This window comes from Acanthochromis polyacanthus, chromosome 6 (assembly GCF_021347895.1).
Source record: "Acanthochromis polyacanthus isolate Apoly-LR-REF ecotype Palm Island chromosome 6, KAUST_Apoly_ChrSc, whole genome shotgun sequence".
Taxonomy (NCBI): domain Eukaryota; kingdom Metazoa; phylum Chordata; class Actinopteri; family Pomacentridae; genus Acanthochromis; species Acanthochromis polyacanthus.
This window is the reverse complement of record NC_067118.1, coordinates 39,993,295-40,021,091: the sequence shown is the minus strand read 5'-3', so window position 1 is coordinate 40,021,091 and position 27,797 is coordinate 39,993,295. Positions and strand designations below refer to the sequence as shown.

Below are 27,797 nucleotides of genomic sequence, written 5' to 3'. Positions count from 1 at the left end.
GTCTTGGTATTGATGTTTAACTCATAATCTCAATGCTTTTTATGCTTTTTTTTTTATGCAGAATGTCTTGTTGGATTATTTTTTATTTCTCTGAGTCACTTTACTTTTTGTTGTTGCAGCGGCTGATCAGCCACATATTTATTATTATAGTTTAATCTCATCCCATACGACCACATTCTCTGCTTTCACGGCTGCCACATTTTTCTCTGCGAGCTCTTCCAGCTCTCTTGTCTATTACTGCAGTATTCGGGGAACAGGCAGGCGGTGAGTCCAGGGCGGGCAAATCTCCATAAATCCTTCCACAGTGGCTACCCTCTTCAGACTCCGCCGTACAATATCTGTCTTCATCTAAGAGTGCACAGGCCCGGCCACCTGCTTTTCCTCTGTTCACCCTCTCCCTCCTCGCTTTGTGAACTTAATAAAAGCTGCCATTAAGCAGCGCTTCATCTGTTTGGGCCCTAATCTGCCTTATAGGCATCATGTGACCACATATGCAGCGCACACCTGTCGTGCATGTTCCCATCCTCAACTGTTGCCTCTCTGCTGCTGCTCGCACTCTTACTCAACCTGTTCCTGGCACATCAACCGACTGCATGTCAGCGTTGGCCGCCGCACACATTTGGCGCTCGTAGTATGTATGACTAGAAGGTGTTTTGTGAAAAAACAGAAGGCATGCATCTGCTGAAAGACGTGTCGTACTCCTTTAAAAAAACACTGACACTGAAAACAGGCCTAAAGTTATTCAGTATGTTTTTATTTCACTGAGTGAAAAGCTCAATCTTTGCATAAGACATGCAGAAACAGAAGAAAAACATAAATATAGCACAATGAAGATGAACAGCACTGTATCCAAGTGGAAATAAGCAGTATGACTAGAATGAATAGTAGTGCTGAGGGCAACAAATTCAAGTAGAGACTTTTTAAAAAATTGCTTCATTGTCTACTTTTCATATAAAATGTCTCATAAATCTCGCCAAATTGAACGCTAACGGGAGATGGCTTTTAGTCCAAAAGTGCAATATATTTTACAAAGTCTAAAATGTTGCTGTGTTGATCCACTACTCTGCAGTAAGCAGGCGGCTTTCATATTAGATTTTTTCCAGCAGTGGAAATACATCTCTGTTTATTTCCCCACCACTTTTTTATACCATCCTTTTTACTCTGTTAATTAAAACAGTAAAATGATCTGTCGTTTCGGCAGCAGCCTATGCAGGATTTGGAGGTCGTTTCCGTCTGGTTTTTGTGTAATATAATTTTCATGTTTATTCTTTTTTTTTTTTTTTTTTTTTTTCTTCTTTCTGGTAGATTATATACAGGATACCAGCTGGCTGACAGATGGTGATGCCTTTACCCGTGTGTGTGTGTGTTTTTTTCTTTTCTTTTTTTTTTTATTATTAAAAAAACATCACAAGGAAGAGAAGGAGGAAGGACAGGAACAGCTGTAGACGAAGGGACAGACAGAGTCAGCACACTGGCCACTGGGTGACATGAGGGAGTAGGAGGAGAAAACCCAGCACAAGGCTCAAGGCGGAAAAAAAAGAATAATAATAATAATAAATGTGCCCTGTTAACAGTGAGCAAGACACAGAGAGCCATCTTGTTAGCAGTAGCAGGCCTCTAAATCTCCCTAATGGTCCTCGGCTCTGATCTTGTTCTCGCACCAGAATGTCAAGAGTGAACAACGGGCGACCCCGACAACAAATATTGTTGATTCCTCTACCTGCATGAATGCAGATGGTTATTTTTCTTCAAATTTTGTGACCAAAACAACAAAAAAAAGGGTCTATTATAGCGGTACAAACTGGGGGGGAAAAAAAGGCGAAAAGGGTCATGAGGTTATGGTTTTGAGTCGAAGCATCTCGAACCACAGGACTGTTCGTATCCGTCTCTCTCAGGAGGAGACACAACCACACACAACACACCCATGAACACACACTTCAGTAGTATCACTGACTGATAGAAAAGAGACAAAAAAAAAAAAAAAAGCGCTACCGTGACCTTTCGCCCTGCCGTCCTCCAGCAGCACCTTCTCTCCTTCCCCAAAAAAGTCCCTCAGGCCGAAGCACTATCAAGCCACTACATGTGTCATAATAATTATAGTTTCTTTATTTTCAACTTTTTACACATCCTGCTATTTTACACCCACACGGACACACATACGCACACGCACACACACACACACACACACAAACTGAATTCAAGTGCACAATGTCTCCCAGCCCCTACAGTTATTCTCCACAAATGATGAGGAAAAAAACAAAAACAAAAAAACAAATGTAGTAATGCCTCTGCTTTGCAAACAGAGTCCCGGGAGACAGTTCAGTCTGTGAACGCAGCATGCCCACAGCAAAGTAAATACAAACCAAAGAATTTCAGTTAATGAGGAGGGGAAAAAAAAAAAAGCACACAGAAAAATGACAATGAATAAAATGAGCTGATAAATAAAACAGAAACATCAATGAATGAATTCAAATCAATGTATTTTCAGTTTGAGCTTCTGACAGAGTTTGGAAAAAAAGAAAAAATTATATATTTATATATACTGCAAATAACGGAATCTGCCGTTTGCTATAGTATGAACAACTTCTGGGGGAAAAATCCGGGGGAATAAAAAAAAAAAAAAAAAAGGTCACGCACACAAGCAAACTATGATGAGGCTACTTGAATTTTTAACTTTTTATTATTCATTTCTCCTTCTTACGGTTTTCTTTTTAAAGGAAGCTGTTCATCAAAGAGCATTTTGTTCATATATAGTTATTTTTTACAGAGGAAAATACTGTACAACCTTTTTTTTTCTTCTCAAAACAATATCTGGAGTAATATCATCTACACACATTATTATTCCCTATATTATGATCATTTATTTCCAATGCCAAGCTCAGGAGATAATCCTCGATCAGTGTGTCCACTCCTCAGTCGTACATATTCGCTCAATAAAAACCAGAGGGTGGTTTGACAGATTCATAATTTAGTACTACAGTAAGTGAGCATTGCTATGAACGTCTTAAGAATTAATTTAAATCACAGTCCGTATTAGTGTTTCTTATCGGGGCACCGTTTGGTTTCTGGCGCACCACATTTCCTTTTTTTTTCAAGCTGTCCAATCACAGAAGAAAAGCAAAAAAAAATAAAAAATAAAAATAAAAACCAGTCTTTTAAATAAATCACAGAAACAACAGATCTTTGTCACACTAACATCTATTTGTGCATTAAAGCAAAAGTGAACTAAAACAACATCTTTAAAGCAAATTCCCTGTTAAAAGATATATATCATTCTTTTTAGTTGTTTTTTTTTTGTTTGTTTTTGTTTTCAGACGGTAAAAATGAACCTAAAAAGTGCAATAACACCCTAAAAATGTTTTTTTTTTTCTCATTGGAAGGTCACATAAATATTAAATAAAAACCATTACAACAGGAGCTCAACCACAGCCATAAGTGAGTGGAAAAAAACAAAATGCCGTTGAGACATTTTTTCGGTCTGTACATTTTCAACATGAAACACACTCCCTGACGCTTCCTCTAGTCGTCATCTCCCCCTCCTTTTTTCCCCAATCGCAGCATCTGAGTGACTCATCATTTCCTCCGGTCAGCCGGGCTCCCCCCCCCCTTTCACCCTCACCCTCCTCACCCTCCCATCCCACCCGACTCGCCGGCCGTTAATCACAACCTCGCCCGCTTACAGATCGATATGCTTCTGACTAAAAACACAACAAGAAGAAAAAAAAAACATTTCTAATGCAAAGATGCAAACGGTAACAAAAATATTTTTTTAAATATACTCATGAGTCGCCTATCATCACGGTCAGCTAATATAAAAGTGCACTATCCAACGCACAAACTTGATTCCTCCACGGGGGGGTGGGGGTTAAAATTACAAGGGCTAAGCTTGGTTTTTGGTAGCTAGTTGAACATATTATTCTAGCAGAATGTCAAAGAGAACCGTTGAGGCTGGCGGCTTTTCTTGGACGCCTGACTGCAGCTGAGACTGACCAGACAGTTACTGGTCAAAATCCATGTGTCATCGAGAACAAAGAAAACGACACCAAAGAGACGAGAACGAGCGAAATGCAACCCCCTTTTCTCTCTCAGTGTCTAATAATAATAATAATTAACAATAATAACAACAATAATACAGAAAAAAAGATCAAATGTTTGAAACACATCCTCTTTCCCCTTTAGTGATTCATGTCCCTTTTTTCTTACGTATCCGCGGCCCTGCAGTTCACGTCGCCTGTGCCAGCATTTTTCCTTTTGTACATCGTCGTTCACACGCACACACACTTACATATAATAGTTATATAGAGAGATTTGTTTTTGTTTTTCTTAACGTGTTTTTTTTTTCCACACACAAAAAGTGAAAAAAAAAGAAAAATAAATTAATTTCAAACATGCACGCACACAAAAAGACTGATGTGTAGTAAAATGCTTTACATTGCTGCCCCACGTGTAAAACAGGGCCTAACTCTGTGTGTCTCCGTTCATATTTTTTAATGCATAATTGAATTAATAATGTTGGTCATCTTGTAAACATCATAATAAATCATTTCGGGCCGTCATTTTCTCCACGCTGCTGTTGTTGTTTTTTGTCGTCATCTGAAGTCTCTAAACATGATAAATGAGGCCACTTTCATTTTTGTTTTGTTTTTTATAGTACACAGGATTTTTCTGCAGTTCCTACAGTCATTTAGTTTATTTTTTTTATTTATGGGTCTTGCTTTTCCAGTTGGGAAGTATCAGTGTGGTTAACGGAAGCATCAAAACTCTCGCCATTGTCCTTTTCGCCGTCGGGCTCCGCCATCGAATCATCGTTTGAGTCACTGTTGAGCTCATCTTCTGCCTCTTCCTCTTCCTCCTCCTCTTCTTCGTCCTCCTCTTCAGCGTGCGCCTCCTCCTCCGGTGACAGGTCGTCCTCGGCCTCTCCGGATGTTCCCGTGGTGTCGTCCTGAGCTGCCGGCAGGCCCAGCGGGGTCATGGCGTTGTGGCCCGACCGTGCGGCGGCGAGGCCCGACCGCGCCGCCTCGTGGTGCATCTTCTTGCTGAGGTCCAGGGAGTCGCTGAGGCCCAAACCGGCGGCGTTCTTCAGGAAGAACAGGGAGCCGGTGGAGTCGGTGCCCAGGTTGAGGGAGCTGTCCAGGCTGATGGAGGACGGCGGGTACGAGTGGTTATAGTCAGAACCGATGCCAATGGGCGGGTAGAGCATGGAGGGAGCGCTGCTGTTAATGTTGTGGGACAAACCGTGGAGGCCGCCGGGGGAGGAAGTAGAAAGACCCAGGGAGGATGGAGGAACAGCCGCCATGTTTCCTCCGAGGTGGTGCGCCGCCTCCTGTTTGGGCGACACAGACGGCAGCTCGCCCCGCTCCTGCTTCTCGTGCTTCCTCTTATGGGAGTCCATCTGGGACATGCCCACCACCGTGTGTTTGCACTCGGGGAAGGTGCAGTGGAAGTGCGAGCACTTGAGCTTGTATTTGCAGTCAGGGACCTCGCAGTCGGCGCTGGAGCTGAACTGGCAGAAGCCGGCGGCGCTGATCACATCTTGCTTGCCGTGGTGCTTGCGGTGGGCCGTCACCTTGGTGCTGTCGGTGCAGCGGAAGCCGCAGCGCAGACAGTGGAAGTGGGTGCTGTTGCCCGAAAACTGGCAGTCGGGGAAGTTGCAGCTGAGGGAGGATTTGAAGCGCTTGAAGTCGTCCAGGACCAGGTTGTCCACGCGGTCGTGGTGCTGCGCGTGCTTGTACATGTGGGTGCGGCCGCAGAACTTGTAGCCGCAGTTCTCGCGGGTGCAGTGGTAGTGGGTGACCTTCAGGGAGAACTGGCAGCCCAAGTCCTTGCAGTTCTCATACAAGTCGTAGCGCCGGAAGCCTTCCAGCATCATCCCCTCGTCCAGCATCTTGCGTGACGATGCGGTCTTGCGGCGTTTGCCAAATGGTGACATGTCCTCGATGATCCAGAAACGCTTCTTTGCACCAGTGGCCGTGGGGATGGAGATGGTGTTGCCTAAAAAAAATAAAAATAACAAAGCATATTAAAGTTTAATCAGCTGGTTTGCAAAGTAAATCTCAACAAACTACAAGCAAAGTTACTGTCCTGGTTGAAAGTCTAACATTCAATCCTACTCAGCCAGAAGTGGTTCACAGCTGAGTAAGCACAGAGAGCCACCATTTCTGTATTCCTAATTCCCAGAATGATTAAAGGAGGGGGAAAATGATAGATTGACTGTGGAACATGACACTTTTACAGGGTGTCTCCAGCCTCCAAACAGAGGTGGAGCTGTGAGTCTTAACCAACCCTCTTATCTCCATGTTGTTTTATGAGGGGCACCCACCTTTTGCAACACCCTGGGGTCACTGCTAATGATGTGATCCCTGTTCTGCAAGACAGGAAGCAGTGGGCCTCGATAAAACTTGAGGCATGATTAAAATAAGAGGCTGCTGATGCAGCCTTGTTAATGGAAGCTAAACAAGGCCCAGGCTCCATAGAACAGGTGCCAAATTTACTGCTCTAACTGCTGGTAATACGAAAAGAGAAAGCACACACAAAGGTGTAAGAGAAGTAATTGCAATTTTTTTTTTCCTCAGTGAGCATGCACGGTTCATCATTTCTACTTAAATGTTCTCTTTCTGCATGCTTTAAAGCCCCTTTCATGTTTTCATCCTCCCATAACATACTGCTGAAAGGCTGGATCACACAGTTAAATGCTGCACAGGACTCAATAATTGAGAGTGACAGCTGCAGTGTTGGTTTGCGCCGGGGATAAGTACCTGCAGCATCCTGCACTATAGGGACGTCATTTTTAACCGGAGACGGAGTGGCAATGATGGGGCTGAAAGCTGGTGTGTTGGTTGGCATGACAACACTCCGAGTGGCTCCCAGAGAGGCGCTGAGCAGAGAGTATGACAGACAGGATGGAGAGAGGAGGTATGGGAGTGAGGGGAGAGGAGGTCGGAGGAGAGCGGGAGAGAGGGATGGGGCCTGGGACTGGAGGCCAGGCTGAGGAGCGGAGAGAGGAGGTGGCGGTGGCGGTGGAGGAGGAGGAGGGGAAGAAGGAGGTGCGTTTTGGGTAGCGCTAGTGTCAGCAGGGGTGGTAGGAGCAGAAGTGGTGGCGGGGCAGCCTTGTCCTGGAGAGACAGGTTGACCAGAGAGGGTGAAGGACAGGCAAGAGGGAGGAGAAAACACACACAGACGGGCAGATACACAAAAAACAGGGGCCAGATCACACACACACACACACACACACCCACACACACAAAAACGAACACACACACAGAGGGATGGGAGGTAAAAAGGGAAAGATAAAAGATAAGAGAATGATACAAAATGAGGCCCATTCAAGACAAGTAACCCAAACACCAGCCAAAACAACAATGATGAGAGCAGTGGATAATACTGGCAACACGTGGAGAAATGTGAAAAATTACAGACAGGCTCAGATTCAGAAACAAAATAGAGGAGAACCCATTTATGCAGTAAGTTTGAGGAAAAAAGAGGCTGTTTCTCATTTCCTTCTTCTTTCTCCCACAATTCAACCCACTAAAAGTGCTAAAGTAGACATAAAGCCACAGGGATGATCTCTGGCCAAAGGAAAATGTAATAAGCTACATACAGCGCAATAACTCAAACCACTGATGTACAAAATGGAGCTTTTATGGGGATGACCAGGCAAACTGCAGAATGTCTTGTCCACGACTCAGAACATAAGAATACAGCATTGTCATCAACCTCGTATACTATAATGTGTCTATTGATTGCAAGACAAACTACTGAATCATGAAATACGTGATTGAAGAATGCATGAAATGACAAGTGGCTGGATTTCCCGGTGAAGCGGTGGATTGCGTAAAGCTGAACGTGAGAGTAGAAAACCTGCACTGCACTTTCCACCCTTAGACTTTAGCCCTACATGCTGACCAGCTGGGCGGATTTTACGTATCCTCACCTGCTGGGGAGCTGTCGTTGCCAACAGGTGTGCTGGTGCAGCTTCGGTCCTGGTTGGAGGACTCGGAGGAGAGGCCTAAGGGGCTGTCTCCTCCTCCTCCTCCCATGTAGTCCACGTAGTCGTCGGTTTCGTCCGCCATGTTGGAGAAGCTGGAGGTGATGCCGTGTTGGGTCGCCATAGGCCCGGACATCATCCCGGACGTGTGCTGCATCTCATCCGCCCTCTGTCCGAGCGGCATCACCTGGAGAAACAAAAAAAACCTTCATTGTAAAGAAACATGTCGGGGTATAAAGCACGATGAATGCAGGTGTTGGCTTTTGGCGTGCCACCAGGTGCCACCAGTTATACGAAGGCTACAAATTGGAAAAAAGACAACAAACCGAACTTGAAAATCCACATATTTAAATCCACGTACGGTACATATTGTACTGCAGAGTTAACTGAGTAAATGTGTACACTCCTGTGTGAAAAATTTCATCAAAAGAATGTCATGAGTGATTTGTCATTGACTGGTATGACAGGATATGAGCAGTACTCGCTTTTTACTGAACACTTGTTAGTCTTTCCCTGAATCTGAGTCATACTACAGGAAACTTGACATTAAAAAAACAACAACAACAAAAAAAAGAGGTATACAAATCAAATGGACAGAAACGGCAGACCTTGTTATTCTTAAATAAAAAAAAAATCTAAATGGAAAAAGGCCTTTTACTGATTAAGAGTCATTTTTATTTTGTCCTCGTTTCATATAATTCGAGGAGCGTTTGTGTGAAGGGGAACTTTTTTTTTAATCTTCTTACGACAGAAACCACGACAACTGTGTGCGTTTGTGAGAAAACTAGCAAACAACAAAACCGATGACAGGAAAAAGATCTTCAAAATCTATAAATGAATAGTGCTCAAAAGCGAAAAGTACATTCCCTTTTTATTCTCTCTGCTAAAGGGTGCGCGAGGTATTCGGCTTTGTTGGAATCTATTTCAATCAGCACCTGTTTTGGCTCACCGAGGCGTTCAGCCCGTGTTTTCATATAATTATCCTTTTCATAAAAGGCCCGTGTCGCCGTCTGCCTGCTCGTACCTGTGACGGGACTCTGTCAAAGTTCTTCCCCAGCATCCGCCTCATGTGTTTGCGGGCGTGTGAGGTCATCTGGTGCTTGAGCAGGAAGGAGAACTGGCAACCCTCTCGGATGCAGTGAAAGTGGCTGTTGACTTGGTTATACTTACAACCTGCAAAGAAGGAAATTTAAAAAAAAAAAAAAGGAAAGAAAGAAAACAGCTGTAAAGTCTCCATTCGCAGATTAATTTGTCTCGGGCTCATCACCCAGAAACGGCTCCTGCGATAATATTATCAGTGTGACTGTGTCGTGATTAGATCAAACACAAAGCGAAATATTTTTTAGGTTTTTCTAATTTCATGATATGGCTCCGACAAAAGAGGGATCGGGTTTCAAAGTGTTTCGGAGTGTACATGTAGGAGGAATATTAGATCACTCTGGTGTCACACTGAGCAAGTCAAGGCTTCTGTGCACTGAACCTGTGGAGCTCTTTTATTACACTGACATGCTTTATTCAATTAGGAATTTACATAAATAAATTCTCATTTTCTGTGGGCCAATAATGCACACACCCCTGCAAACCAAAGTAAATATACAATTATTACCATATTAAATTCATTTTTCAAAGTATCTCCATTGTCATTTTTCCTTTTGTTCTCCATTATACTGCTGTCTGCTTCATATTCTTCTGTTCTTTTCTCGTGTTTTAACCGGTCTGGCTCTAATTGCTTTATGATTTCAAATTAAATGAATGCTCCGTTTTGTGCCTGTTAATCAAATACCATTATATAAAAGCAGGCAGAAATAATTGAAAGAGTAACATGCTGGGCAGGTGCTAGCATGTCAGTAACCATGGCACCCGGTTTAAGAGAAAAACATGTCTGTGTCATCAAATAGCTTTTGCACACACAATGTTTTAAACACGCAAAGTTGAGCAAATAACAGTAACCCCCGTGACACGGAGGGCCTTTTGTGAGACAGAAACCAGGTAACATCATCAGCGGTGTTCAGTTTAATGTTGCTGCCATGGATACTGGCAACCCATCAATTCTTTATGACTGGAGTGCGAGCGATGGTAATCCTTTCTGTTTTTTCCCCCAGCCCAAACAATACAGTTGGCAGATCAGGCTGGGGACAAAAAACAGCTGTTTAGGGCCTGGTTTTGTTTGCTTTGTCTGTGCGTTCTGAAAAGCTTGTGTAACCGCCTGAAAAAAACAGATCACTTTTAATTCATTTCTGTGTGATGGCAGCGGTGGCTGTGAGGCGCAGCTTCACAACACAAACAGGCTAAACCAGACAAGCCAGATAATTAACAAACACAAACCTAATTGCTCATTTCTGACAGGGGCAAAAAGAAAGAAGAAAACAACCTGGATGTGATTGCCCTCTTTGACATTATTGCTCATACAGTACAGTCAAGACTACCTCTGGGACTTGAGGTGCCATTGTGAATATGCAAAATGCAGCAACAAAAACCTACGAGGCGGACTTGTTTCATGCCTCCTAAACCGCTCACAATGCACGACACAGTGTTTGCCAACACCGGTCTCTCTCCCTTTGTAAACACGGAGAATATCCTCTTGCAACAGCCAATACAAATCAATCTACATCTTTCTCAACGTAACACCTTTAATCCACATTTCTCCCAGCGAAATATCATCAGAAGCTGACACTGGGCGTTTTAGTGGGGTGATGCAGGGAACAAGAGGTAGAGACTTACACAGCATCAGAAGGTTTTTTTGTTTGTTTGTTCTGTTTTTGCTTACCCAGCCTGCCACACTCCTCCCTTTTGGTGAAATATTTGAAGCCGTTGGCGGCACGGCGCTCTGCCTTCTCGTGCTTCTTGACGTGCCACGGCAGCTTGGTGGTGATGTTGGTGACAAAGAAGCAGCCGGGCCGCAGACAGTGATAGTGGCCCCTCATTCTGAACTCGCAGTGCTGCAAGTGGAGACACACAATTTCCAATTTCCTGAGTCAAATGTGGTGAAAGCCAAACGAGTTGATTCATTTCATTTGATCTTTCCTTGTGTGCACAGTTAAAGTGAGCACCGCACACGGTTTCAAACACAATCAACACCTCAGTCGACTCTTTTTTTTCCTCCCCTTTCTGGTTGTTTGGAACATCCCGCATTTCTAAGTACAATTACTTTGCTTTTCCAGGCTTCCTACAAACACCCCTCCTTTTCTAACATGTCTGTACACCACCATCTGTTTGTGAGGCCCAGATCCCAAAGGACCGGGCCAAATAAGATCTGCTCAGTTCAGGAGATGGAGACTAAGAGGAGGAGGAGGATGGGAGGAAAGAGAGGAGGAGGAGAAAGGAGGGAGGAGGGGGGACTTTTTGTGAGAGGGGTGATTTTCGACACATTAATGAATTCATTTAAACGGTTTTCCAAATACGGGCTCATGAGAGCAGGCAGGGGCTGCCATTTAGGTTTCATTTGCGAAGCATTCCCCTGATTTTTGCCCTATTCCAGACAGCCTTGTTTACTGTGCAAGTGACAATGATTTATTGGGTAATATCAGCTAAATTGGCCTTTTCTGAGAGGAGAATGCGGCAGTCAAAATGACATCATTGACATATAAACAGGCATTACTGGGGTGAGTCGACTGTCTTTCGCAGCAGAGATGGAAGACGGGGAGCAGTGGTTGTGAAAGCCTTGAGTCAAATAACCTCAAATACTGGTCTAATAGATAGCATACTTCATGCTTAGAAACCTCTGGGAGATGACAGTAGGTGATTCAGCTCCTGGCTGAGTTATCAAAGCCGCACTCACCTGGTTGGGACACAGACACTGAAGAGAGTAGTAGGAAAACTGGTCGCGGACGTTGACCAGGTTGTTGTTGGGGTTGATGTGGTCCAAACAGTGGGACTCGGCCTTCCCGGAGGTCTTGCACACATACTTGCAATTCCCAAACAAGCAGTGGAAGTGGAACTTGTTGGAGTATTTGCAGTCGGTGGCCAAACAGGGATCACTGGATGGATAGGAATGCAAAATACAGTTTAATCAACTGGTAAAAAAAGAGGAAAAGCAACACACTGAAGTGGACACAAATGTTTGTCGTACTTTTCCTGGAACTGCAGGAAACCAGGTTTGACTTGTGGCTTGGCGTTCTCCAGAGAGGTGGTGGCCAGCGGGGAGTTGGCCGGCAGGTTGGGCATCGATGCCGGCATCTGAGGGATGCTGCCGGTCAGCTGCTTCCAGGCCAGCAGGGAGGGAGGAGGAGAGCTGTAGCCACCGGAGGAGGTGAGATGAGCCACATCCATGGAGGGATTGTTGGCCATGGAGACGGGAGCGACGGGCTGCAGCGGGGCGCCCTCGCTGGCGTCCTTGCCTTCGCCGAACTGAGGCTCCGACTTCACTTTCAAGGTGGCTCGGAGGTGGAAGCTGAAAAACAAGATGGAAGCTCGTTGTTATACGGATCAATAACGCCAACTAAAATGCAGAAAGTCGGGGTATGTTTTTCTCGATCATGAACCGCTGCGACACTCACTTAGCATGTTTTATGGCCCCATCCACGGTGCTGAAGAGAGCCCCACAGTCCTCCACCAGGCAGTGAAAATGCACTTTCTGAAGGAAGTCGCACTGAGCCTCACAGAAGTCATCTGTGTCGAACCTTAACAAAAACACACAGGAGAAAGGCTGCACATTCACCGCTTTCAACAACTGGTTCAACTTATCTGACAGTAAATGCTCCAATACTGTAAGTCAGAGGGGTCAAATTCGTCTTAGTTCAGGTTCTACATTCAGCCCAATTTCATCTCCAGTGGGCCAGATCAGTAAAATCACTGCATAATAACCTAAAAATAACCGCAACTCCAAATTTTTCCTTTATTTTAGTGCAAAAATGATAGAATATTTTACTTTATGATCAAAACAACAAGTCGGACAAAAACAGACAAAAAATAATAAAAACAAGACAAAATATTATGAAAACGAGACACAGAATGACAAAAGTGAGAAACAAAAGGCAAAAAATGAGACAAATGACACGTATCAAAACAAAAAAGAGACAAAAAAATAGACAAAAAAGCTACAAACCAACAAAAAATTGGACAAGCGACAAAAATGAGACAAAAAACCGAGAAACAAAACAACAAAAACATGAGACAAACATCTAAACTCAGACAAAAAACAACAAAAAAACAAGACGAAATTTTACAAAAATGAGACAATGAACAATGGAAATCTAGCATTTTACTTCATGATCAAAACAACTAGAAAGTATTGTAAATTTATAGGTTTAGTAATTTACAATCTGGAGTTTATGTCTTCTCTGGAATTTTTACACTTTGGGGGTCGGATTGGACCCTCCGGAGGGCCGCTTTTGGCCCGCGGGCCCCATGTTTGACACCCCTGCTTGAAGTCATCTGAAATTCCTGCAAGACCGGATTCTTTATGTTTCAGGGGGTTTTCCAGCGGTGCAGCTTACGTGCAATAGCATTTACAAGAAAAGACCTTCGAGAGACGGTGCTTTCAAACGTTTCTCACTATCAAAATGAATGAATCCAGTATCTCGTGTTTTCTCTTTCAATTTCTTTTTACCTGCGGAGGTATGTCCTCCAGATCTCAGTGGGTTTTTCTGGCAGGGGCCTCTTCAGCACTCTGTTCAGATACTGTGCAGCCTCAGAGGTGTCGCTGCCCTGGCCGGCCTCCAGCTCCGTCTTCAGGTTCATGGCGTTGAAGAGCGCCGGGTTCACCTGTGACATCTACACAACACACAAACCACCGGCCGCAGGGTTAGCCGAGCATACGCAAGCCGGGCACTCGCATATGTTAGTGGGAGAATGAAAGCAAAACCAACACATGATTTGGCAGTACAAAAAAAAAGCAGCCGGATTTACAAACATCCAGGCTTTTGCTTGAGTGCAGGCCAAGTGTTGTTTGCCAAGCATCCTCTGGGAGCGACTGTTAACCCTTTTATGTGATGTGGTGGCTGGAATCAAACCCCCAAAAATCTGACATGACAACAGTGGAGCTGTTTGACATCAGTTCTCCTCCGCCGTTTGAATTTAATGACTGCGGCTCTGAAGTTAAGCTCACCGAGGGAAAGGTTAAAAAAGACATTTGTGTCTATGTGTGTGGAGGGTGAGCACGAATAAGGAGGGAGGAGGTCCTGATCGGTTGGTGAGAGTAAAAAAAAAGGGAGTCTGATCTGCCATTACGTCATGTGTGTGATGGAAACCACCTGGCACATTTGTACCAGTCAGATAAGATATATGACCCAGACAATGTCCATTTTAATCTTCACAAAAAATATACACAGTTAAATTTCCATACGCTAACATTTAGACTTGTTAAAAAATGAGGGCAGCGCCTTCCTGTTTTTTCTCCTCTGACTTTTTAATCAAATAATTTATAAACTCTATAAATAAATGTAGAGAGAGGCGAGGCGGAGGAGAAAAAAAAGTATAAAGGAGGAGAAAAAATGGACGGCGAGTTCAAAACAGCTCATCAAAAACCAAACATCTCTATATATCTGGCATGGCACCGAGCTACTGCGTCATTATATTAATTTGTGAGAGGTGCAGTGAAAATTACACTGTATGAAAAATGGCTGGAAAATTTAAATGATACAAACTCATCTTATTAGCGGTGAAACATTAAAAAACAAACAGGCCCCTCTGTGTCCCGCTAATTTGTCTTGGGATGAAAGGCGTTTGATGGATGGATCTTACCTTATTCATAAGCGAGGATAAAAGAGATGTATTCCCTGGTACAGGGTGTCCGTTTGATTCATTACTGGAACAAGGAAAATGAACAATGTTTAGTCAAGATTTGCATGAGAACAGTAAATATTACTATTTATCACGCAAGGTGTGCCTGTATAATGAAGAAGAAAAATGCTGTCTTCTTAAGAAATAAGATCTACTGTGAGTTGGAGGGAAGATTGGAGTTGAAGGTTTATGTAAACATCCTGATCACACAAAAATGGAGAAATATATTAGGGATTTTATAATTGTATGCACATTTATATGGAAATTAGAAATATGCGCCAAACGCGTAGAAATCATCTATCAGTCAGAGAAGCTTTTTTTATCTCTTTGATGGGTTATTTTGCTGTTATATTAATTAACATTCTGCCTTTTGGACTAACCCTTCATGTACCGTGCAGCTGTTTACCTGTGGTCTTTCTTGCTCAGGTCCAGGCTGTGCTCCTGTGTCGAGTCTTGCGAGGCCCCAGAGTTTGCGTCCACCGGCTCCTGCTTCACTTGAACCAGACCGAACTGGCTGGCTGAAGCCGGCTGCCCGTTCCCTGAGGATCAAGCCGGAGACGCAGAGGAGAGAAGAGACAACAAAGTTATTGTTGGTCAGCATTATTAGCCTATGACGAGATCCAATGTGACTTCTGTCCTGGCCCCGAAAAGAATACTCCGAGTGATAATTATTGTGAAATTATGTCAGGCCGTCAAGCCTTTTAAATGGTGATTGAGAGGCGGGAGATATGAGGGAAAAAGACTCCTTTTTCTGCAGCACTTGTCACAACTCATTTGCCAGGCTGCCTCTTAACTGGTCATTAAGTGAGATGCTAATGCTGAGGGAAAGTGGCAGTCTCAGATTGGCCACCCCCCTCCCTTCCCACCTTCCCAGGCTCCTTGTTGGCCTGACAACGGGCGGCAGCCAATGCCACTGAGCGTACCCACAAGGAACCGGGGTGCTATGTCGGTCAGATTGGAGCTGACAGCCAATCAGATTGGTTCAAATAGCGTGACCTCTCGATCACATTCTCCTCCAAATAGGTATTCAGTGAGTGAGGACAGGAGCCCCGGATTGAAATAAATAAACACCAGGGGATGACCTGAGGTAAAAGTGCTGACAGGAAGGTGAATTCTGCCCCCCTTCTGCGAATCCCACGGGATTGAAATATTAATTTGTCCTGGGGCTATACAGAGAAAGCCGCTTTTCGTTGACAATAAGTGGTGGTTTATTTAAAAAATATATATATGTGAGTGGGAGGGGTGAGGGCCCCGTAGCCTCCGAGACACTAAAACCGGAGCCTACCAGCAGCACTGATTGCTTTGGTGAGAAATCTATTGTTTAGGAATCAGGGCTGGTGCTGAGGGATAGTGACAGGCAAGGTCATGGGCAACCAAGTGTGTGCCCTTGGCCCTCAGCCTGGTGAGGATTCTCTCTCTCTCGTTTTTTTTTCCTTGCAAGGGAGAAAACAAGACCAGCCTACGTAAGGGGGGAAACCAAGCAGAGTTCCCCCCTTGCCACAAGATGACCCAGAGACATATCAGGCAGAATAGGAGTGGAAAAGCCAGTCTTGGGCCTTGTCAGCTGAAAGCTAGGAGATGTGGAAGTGTCAGTGTCAGTTCAGTTTGACAATGGCTGAGGTTGGAGGGGCTGGGGGTGGGGCAGGGGGAGGGCTAAAGGAAAACAGCAGTCAAACAATTTTGCGTCTGGTTTGAGGTCACTGAACGCTTACCAAGTCCAAGTCCAGCCCCCCCCCCTCCAACTTGATAAGAGTATACCCAAAATTAAGTAGCCAGACAAATCCTGCCTTGTCATTGACAATTAAATCAACTCTCAGACGAAATGAGAGCACATTATATCAAAAGCAGCCACTCGCTGTATGATCCACACATGATCGCCGAGCCGAGCAAAGCACTCCTTCGCTAAATCAGAGGATAAGTTGACTGTTTAACGTGGATTATAGTGCAAAACTATCTTATTCAGATGCACATCATGAAATCATTTTTTTCTACCCACTTTCCCAAGGAGGGAGAACAAATGAGTTTGACTCAAAGCAGCTTCTTTCTGGAAATTATCCAGGAATAATGTACCACCATGTAATTACTCCGGATAAGATACAGAGCTTGTGAAAGATCATTTGTACTGTGTGTCTAATTAGTAAACCCTTCAGATGCTTGAATCTCTGGGAAAAACACTTAGGGGTAAATTAGAGCGGAACATTAATACAAAAAAAAAAAGTACTGAGAAAACACGAAAGGCAGAAACAGGAAAAATGCAGAATTCACCGCAAAAGAAGCTAAGTTTCACAACCCGGTGAAAAAATAAACACTGTGAAAAATAGCCACAAACACAGTGACTTTTCTCACACCTTTTTGACAGAGAAGCAGAAACCACTTCCTCCTCATTTTAGCCCCAAATGTCCTGTTCGCACATTTTATGAAGCAAATATGAGAAACAAAACCACAGCTAACCCCGCCATCCTGTGTGTGCGCTGAACATTTACGAAAATGTCTGTGACCGAGACAGGGGGAGCTTATTTCAAACCATTTGTGTTTTCCAGCAAAGAGATCTGAGATGTACCCTTTGAATAAGCCACAGAGAAAAAGGGGTGGTGAAGACACCATCTGTGGAGGCCCCACCCTCAGTGGGGGCCTTCCCAACGTTCAGACTACCTGCTGGAAGCCCAGAGGTGGAGCTCAGCCTGACAGCCTGGGCTCAGCTCGGCTCCCCGGAGCAGCTGCCCCAGCTCCCTCCCAGGGCCTGTCCTGCTCCAGGAGCACCACCAGGAATTCTAATCCTTCCCTGTCCCAACATCCGGAGCCGTCCCATTTAAAATCCACACCCCACCTGCTCAGGCTCAACGCAGAAAAGACCCCACTGCAAGACTGTGCTGTGCAATGCATTATAAATTGAATACTTTAGCTTCATTTTCATTTTCTGAGGCTTTGTTTAGAGAAATATGATAAACATAGACGGGCCAATTACCTCCAAAATTTATGGGAATTATGTTTATGCTAAATAGATATTGACATGTTTTTGTGGAAACAGAAGGTTTCTAGAAACTCAAAAAGTGTGTCTTTGCTGATGCATGCAAGTGTGTCTGAGTTCTTGTATCAGCACAAAAAAAACAGCCTGTTTCTTAGCTCTGGTGCATTGAGTCATTTCTGCCTGAGTGATTTCTGTTTTTTTATCAGTTTGCATAGAGGATACGAAAAGAGGGGGAAAAAAACATTTTTTTTTTTTGTTCTTGCAATTTCTGAACTTAATTTCATTCCACCTCCATTTGCTTGGAACGGGCGCAGACAGAGATAAGAGACCAATGATGAGGAAACATGTTCAACACAAGCCCCAGGAGCCCCCACTCCGAACATCATAAGAGACTTTTACAGGCTCTACTCTCCCCTGTCAGCGCATTTATCTCCAAATGGATTGTGGGTATCTAACAAACGATCAACACAATAACAAGCCCCGGGCAGAGGACCGTGCCTCCGGTATGTCCCTTTAAGCCTGAAAGCGACGGTTTTTCTGTCTGCCTCTACGCTGTGGGATAGTTACAGAAATGACCTCTGAGTGCACTTTCTCTGCTCTGTCCAAACCGAAAAAAGGATGTAGCTGTTCGTACGCATGTAGAATATAATCTTTGGTTATGGCGCAGTTCAAAAGGTTATTATTTGTCATGTGTTTTGATACTTTTGTCTCATTCTGACCAGAATGAGGAAGAAAACCAAGCAAAGATAACCTTTAGCTGGTAAGGAAACACTTTATATATTTGAAATAAAATATGACCTAGTTTCTATGCAAATATGCAAACTGTGTCTGACCTGCGTCTGGGTTGTTGGAGGGCTTCAGGGCAGCAGCCGCCAGTCTGGCCATCATGGGTGATATCAGACCTTTGCTTGCCGAGATCTTCTCCATGATGGAGGAGGTGGCAAAGGAGGTCGGGGTGGACGCCATGGCTCCGTCTGCCCCCACCGTGGAGCAGCCTTGGGTCAGTGAGTCGGTGGGCATGGAGTGGGCCCCAGAAGACACGGCTGAAATCAGGCTGGCGGCTGGTGCGGGCGGCTGGAGAGGCAGCCTGGGCATGAGGGGGAAGAACGGGTTGGAGGTGGCCAGGGCGCTGTTGGACAGAGCGAGGGCCACCGGCATGTTGCTGGGCAGCGCCTGAGACAGCAGGCTGGACATACGCTGGCCTGCACTGGGCAGCGAGGGGGTGAGCTTGAGGTTGTGGCCCGACGTGGAGGAGGAGACTGCGGTGGTGGGCGTGGCCAACAGGTGCGGTACAGTGGTGGACTGCTGGGTCGTAGGCGAGGCACTCAGGCTGGAGTTCTTGCTGCTGATCGTGGAGAAGTCCATCAGGTCGTCGTTGCTCGACTCCTCCGGCTCGTCCTTGGGCGCCAGGAAGGTGGAGGGGAGGCCCATGACGCCGGAGGAGCGGATGTGCCGGCGCTCGTGTTTGCGTTTGTGGGAGGTCATCTGGCTGGTGGAGGTAAAGGTGAAGCCGCAGCCGGAGCGGATACAGTGGAAGTGGTTGGTGGCCTTGCTGTACACGCAGCCCTCGTACTTGCATTCCTCGTACTTGTAGAACTTCTTGAAGCCATCTTTGGCGTAGGCATCATCCTTTATGTGGTAGCTCTTGTGCTTCTCAATGTCACACTTGTTCTTGAAAGTGAATGTGCAGCCTGGGCGCCTGAAAACGAACGGAAAATAACAAGACAAAATATGATTAGGGATGATTCTGTGTTACAAAGCCTCCTCAGTACCTAAGTATAAAGAAGGTCTTCATGATTCAAATACTTCACAATGGAGGAATTATAACGGAGTCTGCACCATGAGCAACCTTTGCCAGCAGGATACTCGCTCATTTGCTTATTTTTATACACATTTATTTTTTGACTGATTCTGTGATGTTCAAAATTACTAATGTTAAGTTTTAAGTTGTGATTTTTACTTCTGGTACAAGACTGTAGTGACTATCAAGTATTTACTTTAAAATACTGTGCTTATAGTCCTTTTTTCTAATGCAAATTTTCTGTTTTCATGTAAAGTTCTACTACGGCGATTGAGTCACACCACATTATCATAATACTAATGTTAAAAAAGGTAGGTTTTATCGATGTAAAACGATTCTGTGGAGGAATTTCCACAACATTAGGTCTATTTACCTGCAGTGGAAGTGTGTAGTCTTCTGCCCATAGAACTGACACCCGACTGTTCCACAGTCCTCAGTGGCGCGAAATCTCTGGAAGCCATCGTTGATCAGCTGAGCGTTCTTTTTATGGAAGTTCTCATGGGTCATGACATCTGAGGTGCTGGTGTACACCTTGCTGCATCCCACCTACAGAGCAGAGACGAAACGTGGCAACTGAAAGCAAGATCTGGGTCCACAGGCATGCATGTGAGTTTCAGTTTGAGAACATGGCTTGAAAAAAACCTGTGCTTTAGATCCGATATACTGTACAAGCTATAGAGAACGGACGCCTATTGTGGTTGAGAAAATGCTAGTGGCCTAGAAATGAGTAGAAGAATGTTGTTTTCTTGCATTCACAATTTAATTTGTGGTAATGCACTGCAGAGCACTACGAGTTTCATGTCAAACCGAGGAACTGGAAACAATCTTGCCATTGTGACAATTGGAAAAATAAAAGAGAAAAAAAAAGTGACTGAAAGAGGCAGTGGCCACAGAAAGCTACAGAAACTACAGTGCTTTCCTGGCAAAGCAGCCTTTAAGAAAATGAAATTCATATTTGAAGTGTGGAGTGGAGTCATCACAAACTTACTGTAACTCTGAGAACAGAATTCAGAGGGGGGAGCAGAGGAAAGCAGACCAGAGTAAGATGACTGTCTTTAGTTTAAAATGTTGTACACAGGCGCCCTCAGAGCCAACAAAGAGGGGGAAAAAAACAGGTAATGTTTGAATTAAAAGCAGCAATTGTATATCAACCGTGGCACTTTTCACCCGCGCAAACCGGGCAACTTCTCCATATTGAGTCAAACAATGAAAAAAATGCCACTCTGTTTTTTATCCCCCTAAATCAAGAGAGCCCATGCCAACATCTGCAGGTTCTCAGGGACTGTTAAAACAAGGGCTGAAATGTCCTAATAACAATTACGCTGTTAGAGGGGTTTAAAAAAGAATATATCTCAAGCCATCCTCCGCTGCGCCGCTGCCCCGCCAGCGAGAAAGCTCTCGGCAGTATGACACGTTGAAAATAAGCAGATGTAAAAAATTAAACAAATCCAGAAGGGGGAATAATCTTCAACTGGCTGCTTGGTACTAAAAGATGAAAAATGTGTAGTTTATATAAACACCTAACTGAATTTTATCCATGCCAATTAAGGAGTGAGAGAGTGGAGAGGTGGGGAGAAGCACGAGCGGCCTCACATGTATTCAACTGTTTTTCAGTTTCCTTTTTTCCCCTCATTTGCTTTGTGCCAAACTGCTCTTTAAAGACACTTTTGTTTAAATGGAAAAAGTGTCGAACTGATTCCATTTCATATATGTAGGGTAAACCGTGTCAACATCCTGAAGTCGTGTTTGTCTTGTGTGTGACCTGATTTGCCAGATTCGGGTATAATTTACATCGGGCCGTAATAAAACAGCTTTTTTACCCGTCTTATCCTTTTTTAAACAAAACAATGTCACAGATGTTTCCATGTGTGTGTGCATGTGCCTGCATGCACTCCTACTGTACAGGTTAGTGGGTTTATTGCTGCTCTGTGTGTGGGTGGAGGAGGAACTGTATAATGTACCTGCATGCAGTGGTAATGGGTGCTTTTTCCATTGAGGTGGCAGCCATGGTAGTAGACGCTGCAGTCGTCCAGAGGGCTGAACCGCATGAAGCCATGCTGCAGGGAGTTGTCCCTCTTCTTGTGCATGTTGTAGTGCCTGATTACATCCTGCTTACTGGTAAACCTCTGCAAAAAGGGGAGGGGGAAAATGTACGGCAACAGGTTGGTGTTTATTTAAACCACTCACAGAATCAGCAACAAGTCACTTTATCTCTGTAGAAGCAGCAGCTGCAACATGCGGGAGCCAGTTGGCAGTTGGGGAGGGATGTACACACTGCAATGGAGAGCACCAGTATGCCTTTAAAGATGACTCGTTCTGTAGTTATTGATTTACTTTGCATATCTCAAAGTTGTGTCCTATCCAAATGCAGCACCAGAGGCTCGGGGACTCGGGGAGCTGCAGGAGAAGAGGCTTCCACATGGAACATGAAGTATGTTCCCTATACGCCCCTGCTCTCCATTTTTTTCCCTTCCAGCAAAATGTATTTTTTGAATTAAGATGACTCAATTGACATGCAAGATCACAGTTCTGATGTTTTTTTGCTCTGGAAAAATTATGTTCCATGCAGATGGTTTCTCAGACATGCACAGGGGAAAACAGAAGACAACAGAAACAAACAAACAAACAAGTCAACCAAAAAACAGATTCCCTTTCAATTCGCTGAGATATGATTCCGTTTTTAATTAAAGCATTAACACTCGCTTTTGGTGCAGGTTTCGCCTGTAATGATGAGTGAATATGCTAAGAGGCCCGCCTTCTAAAATTACCAGCTAAATAAATAAAAAAAATCCCTCCCACACCCGGGAGTCAGGAAGGGGAAACAGAAAAGTCACTCCACAGAGACCTGCAGCAACCAAATCTGCTGTAATTGGGTTTAAGCTGATGTTACAGAAACTGTAACAGGAGAAGCTTAAATCAATGAGACAGTTCTGTCTTCAATCCATATTTATCTCCAGTTGAGGGAAAAACATCAGAAAGGACTATTCTAAAAAGCAACTAATTGCTGTACAAAGTAGGGTAATTGCTTTGTGTCATGTGTTCCACTTGCGCACAAGTAAAAAGCTAAGATCTCACACAGCTGTTCATTCCCCTGCTCTTGGAATGTTTCCCACTGTATATTTCTGAGATGTTAGACTCCTGTAGGAGCACACACTTCATTAGGATTTTTAATCTCATTGATGCATGCTTCAGATTTGTCTCTTTTTGAATAAGCTGTTAAAACACAGATCTCTGCGCTTTGAGCTTTCCGGTAATAGTTGATGAACGACCGGAAGATAAGTTGAACTGCGGTCATGGTACATTCGATCCATCAAGCCGTCCAAAATAGGCCATGGAGAGAGCTGACTGGGAAAAAGATCTCATTTTCAGTTGAGTGGTGATGAAGGTTGGGAGCCACTTGCTACATTTATTTTAGGATTCCCACTAGTGTGGCAAGATGCACACTCTCCCTCATGTACAAGCCCATGAAAGGAGAATGTTAAGACTCAGCCAATCGCCCGGAGGCTGGCAGTGGGATAATATTCCAGGAGTGTGTGTCATGTAACATTTCATGAGTTATCGCTTTGAAAGGGGCTGCTCATCACTGCCTGCCTGTTTTTTTCAGTGTATTGACATCCCGAGAGCCGGCTTCCAAAGCATATCTGTGTTTCCACGCAACGCGAAAGCAACAGAGAAATGTGGACCTGACCGTGGAAATTGCCATGATAACCTGAACTAACACTCTAAATAATGACATGAAATGATTTTCCTTTGTATTCCTCCAAGAATGTGTCTCATCAGACTGTGAAGCGGGATTCATGCAGAAAATGAAAGCTTAGATCTGTAATGCTTTTCACCTCATAAACAATATTTATCAAGCAGTAATCTCTCCTGATCAGGAGCAGACAGGAGATTACAGCTGGAGATGGCTTAATTCACAGAATTGTGAAGAAAAGGGAAGGAAAAAAAAAACACACACAGCTCGCTCTAGCTGGATTTTATTTTTACATCTTTGACAAATCTACCCGTGTTTGTCTAACTCTCCCTAGCCATATGCCACAGCAAACACAAGGCCTGCATTGTGATCTGCTTTGTGTTGGGTTTTTTTTTCCTCCTTCCTGTGCCATACATGACGTCTCCAGGGACCGAGGCAAGATTAATAACGTGAGAGTGGATTAAAGGCAGGCCCCTTACAGTGGCAGTGTCTTTAGAAAAAAAGGGAACAAATAGATTTTAAAAAAAGAGCTATATTTCAAGCATACTTACAATTAACTTTTGTAATAAAAGGCCAACTGTCAAAGACCAACTGTGGCCTAAGACGCCTAGAAACCGAACAGATGTAAATACCCACAGCCTGTTCGGTTAACCAACAGATTGTTTTTTTTATCTGCATTAACTTTAACTGGGTGTGACCACTAGTGAAAAGATGACACATTATTTTATTTGTCTATCTTGGGATCACCACATCCTTTTTATTGTATCCTGAGAAAAGAAGCTTTAAATCACCCCACCTTGCGTCAAACAATGCGAGGTTAAAACGTGCTTGTTTTCCGAGCCGTGAACCATCGGCAAACTGGAGAAATGTCAATGTGTATTTGCTCAAAAAAGTGATAAAGTACTCACGCTCACCTGGTAGTTACACTCAGGGTCCATGCAGTGATAGTGCTCTCTGTACTGGTAGGCACAGTGCACGTGTCCACAGTGTTGACTTCCAGAGAACCTACGAAAAATGAAAAAAAGTCACAGTTTTAACAGCGACACGGAGCAGCGAATTTAGCCGCTTCAGAGGCTGGAAACACATCAGAGCTCGTGGCACGGGGAACAATCAGCGGGATGAAAAAGCGGAATAATGAAGCAGCTCTGAAAGATGTCGGTGCCATTCAAATATGATCAACAGCAAATCAGGAAGGATTAGCGGAAGGAATTAGTTAAAATAGCAGAAACGGAGCAAAATAAAACAGATGAATGACTTTTCAAAGGCTTTAGTCTGCTCTGCTCTCACCTTCCACAACTCGCACCTTCAAACTGACTTCTGCTTTCCACTCTGTTGCGACAATTTACCAGTCTGTCACACCAATTTCAGCCAAATTATCTCCATTTATTTCCAAAGCAGCCGTAAGAGACACTTATTACACTGAAACCTCTTTCCCATCACACACACACAGCCGCTAAATCATTGGGAAGCCCACGACTGCTTTATTTCTCATTGCTGTTGGAGTCAAATCAATGCTCAGTTCTCTCAGGTTAACCACAGGTTTGCTCTGAGGGGCAAAGGATCAGAAATCTGTCAGAATTAGGATCCAGGTATTAGTCTGGTGCTGTTTTTTTTTTTTAAAAAAGGCGGCTACTTGCTACAGTACAGCCACTTTTATGGTGGTGATTATAAGCCTGACGATGATGACTGTTAAAATCCTCCAATTACCAGTGAAAACACACAAATAAACATTTGCACTGCTGCTGCCAAGAGCTCCATCTGCTAGTGCAGAGGAGAGGGGGAAAAGGGGGCTAAGTAATATTTTTTCCATCTCTCTTTCGTTTTTTTTTTCCCCCTCCTCCTTGTTCGGATTATCCCAGAGCTGCATTTACAGATCACTTTGCTGAGTTCATTAAGTTAATTGAACAGCATATCCACTACTGTTTTTAAGTCGGCTGCGTGAGTAAGTCTGGAGAACGGTGACGGAGGCGGAGCTTTAGAAAAAGGTCCGACGGCTCTTTTGGAAAGTCGGAGCAGAAGTCGAAGTACATATGCGCACAATAAAACCAACATATGTCCCAACTGTTAATGTTTTTCTATGCTGTTCTTTGGCGCACACAGACATGCACATTCGCACTGATTAACACACAAAGCCCCCCACTCCCCCAACGTCCCCCTGAGACTATGGCCCACCCCTCTGCTCATTGCCCAGCTGTATCACTTTGCCTCTGGACAATTCCCACTTGCCGCGTCAGGGGGCCTAATGGGCCTCTGCTATTCAGCAGCAGATTAAATATTAATATCGCCACGATACAGAGATTGCAGCACATCTCCAGTTACAATAGAGATACACAGATCAAAGTGCCGAGGCAATGGTGGGTGCATGAAAGCATTTAAAGAGTGAAAACTGCAACTAAACACTGCCAGGGAAGCTCTTTAAAACATCAAACTGTAGAGATGAACAACTTCTTTTTTTCTGGTCTTTTTTTTTTGCTTCGATTGGATACAAACGTATTTACAAAGCTGGCTTTTAGCATTAGCGTGCACTCATTAGCCCTGGCTCTAAATAGGGCCCTCCCCCACTTCTACCTCCCCTCTCGGTGGTACATTTGCCCTTTTTATGAGCCCTCCTTTTCCATTTTTTTCCTCCTCCTCTTCTTCCTTTCTCTTTTTTTTCTCAACCCCAACACGGAAATTGAAACTGTATCTGGGCTTATCTGCAACCTCCCCGTGCATCAACTGCCGAGATGTTTAGACAAATTTTATGCATTATGCAGCGCAAATATCAAAACAGTTCTTGGCAGTGCCAGCAGAAGCCTCATTAAAAATTCCTTAATTAAATCTTCTTGCAAAATGTAATCAGTCCAAGGAAGGGGTTTTGTGTGCGTGTGTGTGTGTGTGTGTGTGTGTGTGTGTGTGCAGAAGACGACGTGTGCGTATGTGTGTGTGTGTGTGTGTGTGTCTGTCAGTGCCAAGGCTTTGATTTGTGCCCTTCATGTTATGGCTTGGAGAAGTAATCATTAACGCCAAAGCCACTTTGGCTTTTCAAATGCTGTTTTTCTTTCTTTTTAAACAGAATAAACAAACAAGTGATAATCACCTTTCTAGTGTCGCCTCAAGATGAATCCAGAACGGGGGGACATTGTTCTGTGTCCACTGAAAAAAAGGATACCTCGCCTCCCCCTGATGCTTTTGTCTCGGTTGGTGTGAATTTTTTAGATCACCAAAACAGCAGAACTCAAGAGGAACCCGGCCTGAGTCACGGCTAATAATACCCAGATCTACAGTGCTCTTAATGTTTTAGTGGTACACACACTGTGAGCGTTTACTCAGCCATTTACAGTAAGCTACCATCAAGCATTTCTCTTTCATCCTGCTACTTGCACATAAATTGGAGTCTTTTCTTAATTAATTTACTCACAAACCGTCCTACCATCGAACACGGAATAAAATGCACCATCAGTGAATGAAAAAAGGTTTGTCTCTGTTTTGAGTGCACTTTTTTTCATCGGTGCAGCACATTGAGGGATTTGCATACCTGGCAATATATTTCTGGTAGAGGTTGATGTCATCGCTGGCGGGTTTATCTGGTGGCAGACCATTCCTAATGCAACAGCAAACACAAAAGAGACAGGATTAATGGTGAGGTTGGGCTGCCTGTTGTTAATAAAAACAAACTGACACAATATTTACTTACAAGCCGCTCCCAAACTTTGGACTATCAATATACATTTTCCTGTGGCACAACAGCGTTTTCATGTGCCGTATGAATCAAGGATGGAAGCCACACACTTTGATGCATGGTCTCCCAACCAATGAAAGGCAAAATGCAGGCGCAAAAGGACATTAATCTTTTATGGGGGTATTTTGGAGAGTGCTCATATGCAAAACTGGATAATGGGGGTGTGGAGAAAAAGCTCTGAAAAGGTCTTTTCTGACAGTCTCCAGGGGCCTCAGCTCTAATGTTGATGTCAAGTTGTCTCCGATCACTCTGGACTCAGTTCAAACAAAGATGTAAGACAACTCTGCAGCTTTAGCTGGATCAAGCTAATCGACCCGGTTTCAGCTCAAACAAATTCATTTCAAAACAGGAAACCAAGAGAAATTTATCACATCACAGAGGCCGGCCCGGGAAGGGTGTTTGCCTTTTGTCACCTGCGTCGCTTTTCATGAAGCTGGCAACGGCAACTGCCTGCAGAATAACAGTCGTAATACAGTATTAGTCCTGTTTGCTCCCTCTCCACAAGTGGCATTTAGCTCCATGTGAGCAGCTCCACACGGGGGATGACCTGAGGTTAATCTGGCCCAGAGGGGAGGATGCGCTGCCAGACATTCTCCCTAGCACCCCATCTCCTCCCTGTATACAAGCACCAGACTGGGTCAGTTAGCCAAGACTGCAGCTCCGCCGAGCCCCAACCTGACAAAGGCCAAAGCCTGAGGGAGAGGTGCCTGAGGGCTCTTGAACAGTGTCTTTGATAGGTCTTGACTAACTAGAGACAAGGTCAAAACCAATCAAACAGACTCTGGGAGCTGTTTCCTACTGGTAGTGCACACAACTGTAGGTTAGCTCCCCAAACCCCTCGTTTGCTTCCTTTAAAGTGCACTCGTCAGGCAGTGTTGAGTCGGCCCCTGTGACTCGCTGGGAGGTTAG

At 44.3% G+C, this 27,797-nt stretch overlaps 1 protein-coding gene across 5 annotated transcripts in view; it reads right to left on the bottom strand.

The window, feature by feature from the left end:
* Window positions 1-733: 733 nt before the first annotated feature.
* The window catches only part of casz1 (castor zinc finger 1), a 76,902-nt gene continuing 49,838 nt past the window's right edge, over window positions 734-27,797 (bottom strand). For 2 of the 5 annotated variants that reach the window (XM_051949110.1, XM_051949108.1), the window contains exons 4-19: window positions 26,685-26,750; window positions 24,076-24,172; window positions 21,435-21,599; window positions 19,847-20,019; window positions 18,506-19,371; window positions 15,111-15,243; window positions 14,666-14,729; window positions 13,533-13,696; window positions 12,481-12,603; window positions 12,054-12,374; window positions 11,763-11,961; window positions 10,752-10,923; window positions 9,009-9,157; window positions 7,931-8,171; window positions 6,756-7,112; window positions 734-5,991 (exon numbers count right to left, since the gene is read on the bottom strand). In XM_051949110.1, coding sequence (XP_051805070.1) covers window positions 4,703-5,991; window positions 6,756-7,112; window positions 7,931-8,171; window positions 9,009-9,157; window positions 10,752-10,923; window positions 11,763-11,961; window positions 12,054-12,374; window positions 12,481-12,603; window positions 13,533-13,696; window positions 14,666-14,729; window positions 15,111-15,243; window positions 18,506-19,371; window positions 19,847-20,019; window positions 21,435-21,599; window positions 24,076-24,172; window positions 26,685-26,750 — 4,579 coding nt within the window. In that variant the 3' untranslated portion in view covers window positions 734-4,702. The remainder of the gene's footprint in view (window positions 5,992-6,755; window positions 7,113-7,930; window positions 8,172-9,008; window positions 9,158-10,751; window positions 10,924-11,762; window positions 11,962-12,053; window positions 12,375-12,480; window positions 12,604-13,532; window positions 13,697-14,665; window positions 14,730-15,110; window positions 15,244-18,505; window positions 19,372-19,846; window positions 20,020-21,434; window positions 21,600-24,075; window positions 24,173-26,684; window positions 26,751-27,797) is intronic. The other 3 variants (XM_051949109.1, XM_051949111.1, XM_051949112.1) reach the window with 3 other exon arrangements.